A 7,549-nucleotide genomic window follows, 5' to 3' on the forward strand; every position below is an offset into this window, starting at 1 on the left:
AAGGATATTCTATCCTGCAATTATAACTACAACATATCATCGATGACAGTATATGACTTACAATATAGATATTTATGGATGTTTGGAATGAAGTATAAAGGAATTGACCTAAGTAGGCGGATATAAGAGTTGGACATGACATGACAACAATGGTCATTCTGTGTACCAGAGAGGGTAGGGACGAGGTTCGGACCAGACCAGAGCCATGCTAGGCACGCCCGCGCGGTGACCTGGATGGACGTGTGCCGGACTCAGGGTACGCTGGTGACGCCGTCTCGCGTGTATCTGAACGGCGCCTGGACAGACATAGAGCTCTACAGTCTACAGGTTAGCTTCATCTTCTTCTTTATTCGCATACCAACATGTACATGTCAGATAGGCACATAAAGCTCGAATAGCGTATTTTACTCTTCCTGGGGGGATAATTGTGTGATCTTGTGTGCTTCTGCTGAGTGTACGCCTGATCTTGAGGGGGAAAAGGTCGTCTGCACGTCCTAAATTAAAACATTTGTGTCTTCCAAGTAGCACATGTACTGCGTGAAGAAACCTTGTATTCCTCCTTCACGGCTGCGTGCAGGTACGGAGAAGTGTGTTCCAGCGGTTCTACGCCGTGAAGTGTGTGGAGAGCACTCCCACGGCCAACTGCCAGGGGGAGTGTCGGGACAAGCGCTCGCAGTTTCCCGCGCTGGAAATATACAAAGACGGCAACGACGACTTACAAGTAAGAAAAACACTAGTTCTTTGGAATGGACATCAAGTCGGAGGTTCACCTCACACACTTATCAAAAGCTACTACACTTTAATATCTCGATAATAGGGAGGTTTGGCCTGTCTGCCTCTCACTCTCTCTATCTGTACATATATAAACTTACTCTATAATGTTCTCTATACTGTTACGCTATATTCTTACTTCACTATACTGTTTACTATTACGCTATACTGTACCGTACTGTCTGATGTTATCTTAAGCTTGTTAGTTCGGTACAAAACGGGTGCGTCGCGGTTTGAGGACGTTTACTAACTTACTTCCCGACCATCTGCGAGTGTATTACTAAATTTCTCTACCTCCTACAGGTTCGTCCCCGACTGGTGGACGTGACGACATGCTGCCAACTGCTGATCTCAGCGTAAAACACTTCCTCGGAAACCCGCTCGTCCATACATCAAACAAATAAAATGTAACTCATTTTGTATGATAGTAACATTCATCAGAGCGCAAGAAAAAACCATAGCCAAATCTGTGATTGTGGGTGTTTCATTAAGTTTTATAGTACATTACACGTATATATACATGTACCTGCCTAACAGTTCGAATACGGTTTCACTACATATGCGATGAAGTACCCTTCTATATAGCTGTAACGTTACTGTGTCTTCATTGTGAGATGATGTTCGTCCAGTTGAGGAATTCAAATTCATTGTTTCTGTGGATAAAGTTTATCATCAAATTGTGTGACATGGTAAAAATTGTCTAAGTATAGGTGTCTACAGAAATCTTTTATATTCTCGGTACATTCCATTGGGTATTTACAATGAGTGTGTAGTGAAGCATGTTCAGGACACGTTCTAATTATAAGGCATTTCATATCGGCCATATCGGTTAGGACCATGCTGCAGTTTGGCATTTACTCGACAGGCGTCGCTACAACAGTCTATATTGTCTGACGTCACTAGGAAGACATCCAAATGCAGTAATCTGATATATTCTTGTCTATTCTGTTCTTACATAGATGTTAAGTTGTAATAGAAGTATACACACCTTTATACATATACACTAGTTCTTACACTGCACTGTTCATAACTATATATGTACATTTGAATGTAGGGCACAACAGGAACATTTCCAAAACATCCCAATGTCTCGTACAGTGCATGCAAAAATGAGCATTAAATCACAGATGTAACATCACAGAATAATTATAGAACTTGAAACAATGGCTGTCATTTATGTGTTATGTGTCACTTTGTATGAGTTTTGAAAACTAACTATACTGTATAAGTTGCCTGTGCCAAATACTAGTTCTGTTTTTGTTAAATAAAGAAAGATAACCAAGTAGATGCTTCTTTGATAAATTAATACAAGTGTAAAACATTCTGTCGTGCACATAAAAAAAGAACAGGAAAAGCTGTTCCTGTGCACATACTGGACGATTACATTAATGACACACTTTCTTTTGTGCTTGTAAACATGTAACTTTTATATAAATGTGTGTGTATGTGTGCGTAAGTAAGGTTAGTTTTCCATTTACAAATCCAAATTTCAACTTGATCTAAATTGACATAAATTGAAGTTGAAAAATTTCATGTGGATGTCTTTAGATTTCTAGACTCCGATTAGACCAGATTGGAGTCTCTGCTCTGACATATATATACAATACATGTGTTGTAGAATCCTGTGTCATGTGTTACAAAAATATTCAAAGAAAGATTTAAAAACATAACTAAATAAAGCTAACAACCATGGCTTCTTTTTTGTGTAATACTTTTCTTACCTTTAGGCTTTGCTTTATCTAGATATTTTCTAATATGTTAGACTAATGTCTTACTGTTATACTCATGTGTAATGCTAATATACTAATGTAAATAATTTGGTTGGTGAATGATTGAATGGTTCTGTTATTCATAACCATTTGTTTTCCATGACAAAATGGTTGTGAAAGAAGGAACTTAACTTCATAATGATTAGAACATTGTGGAAGCCAATGTACACTGACAACCATACAGTCTACTTCTTACGACTTGGGGGGGTCTCGATCTGGTCCATGCTCTGTGTAGGGGGGAGGCCCCTCTTCCTTCTTGTCCCCATCGGGGGAGGGTGCAGGGTACAAGTAGGAGTAGGGAGGGGGTGCAGGTCCGCCGGGGGGTCCTGCCATGTAGGGGGGTGGGGGGAGCGGAGGGTAGGCGGCTGCAGGCTGGAGAGGCTGTGCCACGCCGCTGGGCTGCCTGGGAGCGGCAGTACGTGTCCGCTGGTACTGTGTGATGGGTCTGGTGGCGGGGCCGGCCTCCACGATGACGATGCCGGGCTGCCTGGCGCCCTGCGGGGGCTGGCGACGGTCCGCCTGCTGCTGCTGTACCACCTGCTGCTGTATGTCCTGCAGCCTGCCCCGCCCCGCACGCAGCTCCTGGTACTGGGAGATCACACACAGCACACAGTACACCTGGGGAAATAAGGGAATGCAGGTATATGTCAGGGTATAGAGACGCCAATCTTCTACCACTCGACCAGTAGAGATCGTAATTTAGTGTCTGTCAACAGAGACTCCTATCAGAGTCTCTGTCAGTAGAGATCCTGATTGGAGTCTCTACTGGTACAATCTGCAATCCATTTTTTAGTATCATACAGGTACTGCATTAGAAGATACATGTATTTAGGTTTTATTGCAAGCACAGACTATTCAAATGATATCAGTATCTACCAGAAATGTTCAACTTTTAATTTATGTTGGGTAACGTTAAGACAAGTTATAGTGATAGACCTCATCCTGTCTCTCGCAGATGGTTGAATTGGCAATTATACCAGATTGGAGTGTCCACCCTGACATATATACAATGATGTGATGGAATGAATGATCAACATGTTGAGTGAATGAAAGAAGAAATGAATCATGAAATGCTAAGAAAAGAATGAAAAATAAACAAAAATCCACATCCACTTGAAGATGTCTGGTCACATAGACTAGTCAGAAATACCTGCAGAGCTTTAATTTTACCTGCACTAACCAGCATACTACTACCACTACCAGCATACTACTATATAGGTGGTATTTGAAGCCATGCTTCTTGTTTTATGTAAAGACTAGGCTGACCACAAGGCACAAAGAACACGAGGACTACTCACGTTTAACAAGCTCCGCAAGATGTAGAACACGATGGTGAAGATGTTGAAGGCACTCATACCCTATAGGGAGAGGGAGATGTAGTGTACAAAACAGTGCAAAACTTAAACATTCTGGAAAACTGTCATGTTACCATCATAGTATAACATTTAAAGAAATTTGCCTCAGTGTGTCATATTTCTGGCATCAACAAACAAAACAACAATGACCTACATGCAGGCTATAATTTAGTATAAAATTTATCCGCTGGTCTATCTAAGTTACAATATTTGTATGCATCATGTTTCCCCCCTCGCCAACACACACATACAGTGTTTTACTACATCTACTAGTAAATCATGAGTACAGTCCATTCGAGACTCGAATATCATTGTCTCAGGCACTATGATGTATTGCACATGAGGAATCCTCCTTACAGCGTAGACCAGGACATAGATGACAGTCGCCAGCTCGAACCACATGAACAGGATGAAGCCGCCAATCCATGGCAGCAGCATGAGTGGTTTATCCTGCAGTAGGATGGGTGAGAAATGAACAATGCAAGTTAAACCTGTACTGGTCCATGTACTGGGTATATGCAGGTTAGTGCAGGTAAAATTGGAGCTGTATAGGTATTTGTGATGTCTACCTGCACCTAACCTGCATTGGTCCATGTACTGGGTATATGCAGGTTAGTGCAGGTAAAATTGGAGCTGTATAGGTATTTGTGATGTCTACCTGCACCTAACCTACATTGGTCCATGAACTGGATATATGCAGGTTAGTGCAGGTAAAACTGGAGTAGTGCAGGTATTTCTGATGTCTACCTGCACCTAACCTGCACTGATCCATGTACTGGGTATATGTAGGTACAATTGCTATAGTACCTGCTATAGTAGGTACACCAACTATAATCTGCACTGGTACTTTCCAAAGAACATTCCAAAGACGTCGACCTAAAACCCTTACAGTAAGTTATGACCTAGTTTACAGTTACGCATTGCCAGCTTGCTTTAAATTACTGTTAAGCATTGTCAACCCTCCTAAATTTACCACTAAGCACTTCCAGGACACCCCCATGCAGACCTTCTACTTCAAATACAATGTAGGTATAATAGAATGTAACTTAAGTTTGTAAATGCACTTAAGTAAATGTCTGACCTTGTTGACTCCTACAACCAGTATGACAGACAAGATGGACACCAGCAGGTACACTGAAATCTGTAGGAAGAACACAATCTGCAGTCCTGTAAAGAGGAAGGGGGCACAGACAGATCAACCACATATATTGTAAAGCACATTCTTATCTCATAGTACTGCATAGTCTTTGTAAGGATAAGTTTCATAGCAGTTATACTGGCCATACAGATGCAGAAGCTGATGTTTTATGGCAAAGGGAAATATAGTGTGGTGAGACATCAACATGTGTAAATACAGATACAGATTAGTGAATACCAAACCTTTAAATTTTTTCTCCAGATGCTGCACCACAGCTATGTCCCAGGCATCCACAGCCACACAGATAAGGGAGAGGACCTGAACACAAAATTTCCTTTCTTTAATTCTGAAATTTCTTTTGGAAAATGCAGGTATTTCCCAGCACAATAAGATTAGACCTATTTTTGCAACATTTATCATCATCATTAGGGCTGGGTTTAATTTAAACAAGGAGCTTTCATCATGAAAGCTCTTTGGTTTATATAAGGGTTAGGATTAGAATTAGATAGCAGTGCTAATATAAGTATTCACAGGAACATCACGTCAATTGTAAAAATTCTTATTGTCAATAATGAAAATAAAATTTATTGACAAGCACTTCCTGTCAATGGTGAAAAAAATTATTGTCTACCATGAAATATAGTTGTCCTTTTTGGTAGTAACATGTCCTTGTCTTGTTGAAAAATATGACTCGCTATAATACACAACTATATATGTACATTCGTGTACCGCTGGCACGTCAACAGAAAATCATTACACAACACTGATCGTAACTGTTGCCATGCCGACTAATGGTTGTGACGGATCTATGCAGTAATATGGTAATTCCTTGCAAATAACATGGTGGCGCATTTCAAATTCTTCTAGTGGTATGAGGTATACATAAAACAGATTCAGTATCTACACGGATGTACATATGTGTATACTTGTTGAAGCCTTATGGTTTGGTGAAGTCTGCATCGTATATGATGCAGTGCCTTTTTGGAAAGTAACGGTACACAACAGCGCAATAGACATAAACCGAAACCAGTGCAACATACATCATATTCGTTTCGTAATCGTTCCAGACTCACCAGCGTGTAAACCCCGCAGGCCACGGACCCACTGCGAGTGTTGTTCCAGCAGAGACACCGCTGTATGATTGCCATGTTGCGGCGGGACGTACGCACGTAATCACGGCCAAAATTCTCGGCAGGGATGTATTTCCGGGAATTTATTACCCATCAGGCTTTGTAACGGGCGATACCACTGCGCTGCAATGATAGGGTACACCTAATCCAAACTGACCGATCGGGAAGGAGGTCACCAGTCGCATTGTACGAGCACCCATCAGTTACCATAGAAACGATCTGTACAGTGATGGTTATATTTTACGACATGTAGCAGTTTTGTTTTTGTATAAAGAAGCGCCAGCTTTCAACGAGGCAATCTAATAATGGTTTTAGAACAGTTCATATATAGAAAGGTCAGGTTTGAAAGTGACCCGAAGACTTGAAGCATCACGGTCAGGGTGGCAAGAATAGTGCAAGAATTCAGTAAGTGTTATAATATACCGATTAGGTTAACGTTACATCATTCAATCACCTTTAAAAATCCAATATATTAATGAAATCCCCCCCAAAACCTCTCGGAAGTCTGAATTCGAAATCTTCTACTACGTCTTGACGAGTAGTCGTGGTTAAAACGTGGAAATTCCTGACAATTATTTTAAAAATAATATGACACGGACAACAATGGGTATATGAACATGTATTCAAGCAAATTCGCGTAAGGCCTCTGGACAAAAAAAAGCATAATCTTTTAGTGTTAGGGAACATCGAATCTAGCAAATCATCCTCAAATTGATCCTTCCAGTTCTTAAATTCTGCCGCCTGCTAATCCGAATAAATGTTACCAATGGCATTTTCAGGAACTGGTGTATTTCAGTGTTTTTGGTGCCGTGTATGGCGCCATATTGCTCTATGTTTTACTAATATTTATAAAAGCACAAGCAAACGTCAGGAAACTCCATGACATATACGTACATTGAATGTAAGATTGCAGGCGCTACTGCATTATACGTAAACGCATTATATTCTATCACTCTACTACAAAGCGAGGAAAATTCTGAATACAATACTGTACCAGCGAAAAACCTATTATTATACATAGAATGTTCCGTTACATCAGAAAGAATCAAATTGTCTGTACTCTATAGAACTACTTAGTTATCATTAGATGTAAGACTATCTAGCCTAGTACAATATATACGTATTTGACAAGGGCGCACTGACCCTTTTTACGATAAATCGGATAATAAGCAGACTGAACTTCATATAATTCATCTTGACATTTGCATGTTCTCATTACTATTTTTGTGATCCGTCGGCATTCCTCTAAGTCTAAAACTATAATGATAACAATACTACTCGCACTACCACCATAAACTAGCCACCATCTATTGCTAAGATAATACAATATGATGTAGTATATAAAAGTATCTAACTGAAATGATAGATGAAAGTAATACTATGGGA

At 40.3% G+C, this 7,549-nt stretch overlaps 2 protein-coding genes across 2 annotated transcripts in view; one reads left to right on the forward strand and one right to left on the reverse strand.

Annotated features, from left to right (window-relative positions):
• The window catches only part of LOC109471792, a 23,772-nt gene extending 22,594 nt beyond the window's left edge, over positions 1-1,178 (forward strand). The window contains exons 17-19 of the mRNA XM_019771147.1: positions 163-327; positions 578-721; positions 1,075-1,178. Of these exons, the coding sequence (XP_019626706.1) occupies positions 163-327; positions 578-721; positions 1,075-1,131 (366 nt within the window). The 3' untranslated portion in view covers positions 1,132-1,178. The remainder of the gene's footprint in view (positions 1-162; positions 328-577; positions 722-1,074) is intronic.
• A 1,534-nt stretch (positions 1,179-2,712) lies between these two features.
• LOC109471961 lies at positions 2,713-6,256 on the reverse strand. Its single transcript, XM_019771509.1, has 6 exons — positions 6,107-6,256; positions 5,276-5,351; positions 4,977-5,062; positions 4,253-4,345; positions 3,839-3,898; positions 2,713-3,158 (listed from the first exon to the last, which is right to left on the reverse strand). The coding sequence occupies exons 1-6, from the start codon at positions 6,179-6,181 to the stop codon at positions 2,733-2,735; spliced, it is 816 nt and encodes a 271-aa protein (XP_019627068.1). The 5' UTR covers positions 6,182-6,256; the 3' UTR covers positions 2,713-2,732.
• Between the last annotated feature and the right edge of the window lie 1,293 nt (positions 6,257-7,549).

The sequence above is a fragment of the Branchiostoma belcheri genome, unplaced genomic scaffold (genome assembly GCF_001625305.1).
Source record: "Branchiostoma belcheri isolate BF01 breed outbred unplaced genomic scaffold, Haploidv18h27 scaffold26, whole genome shotgun sequence".
In the NCBI taxonomy this organism is placed as follows: domain Eukaryota; kingdom Metazoa; phylum Chordata; class Leptocardii; order Amphioxiformes; family Branchiostomatidae; genus Branchiostoma; species Branchiostoma belcheri.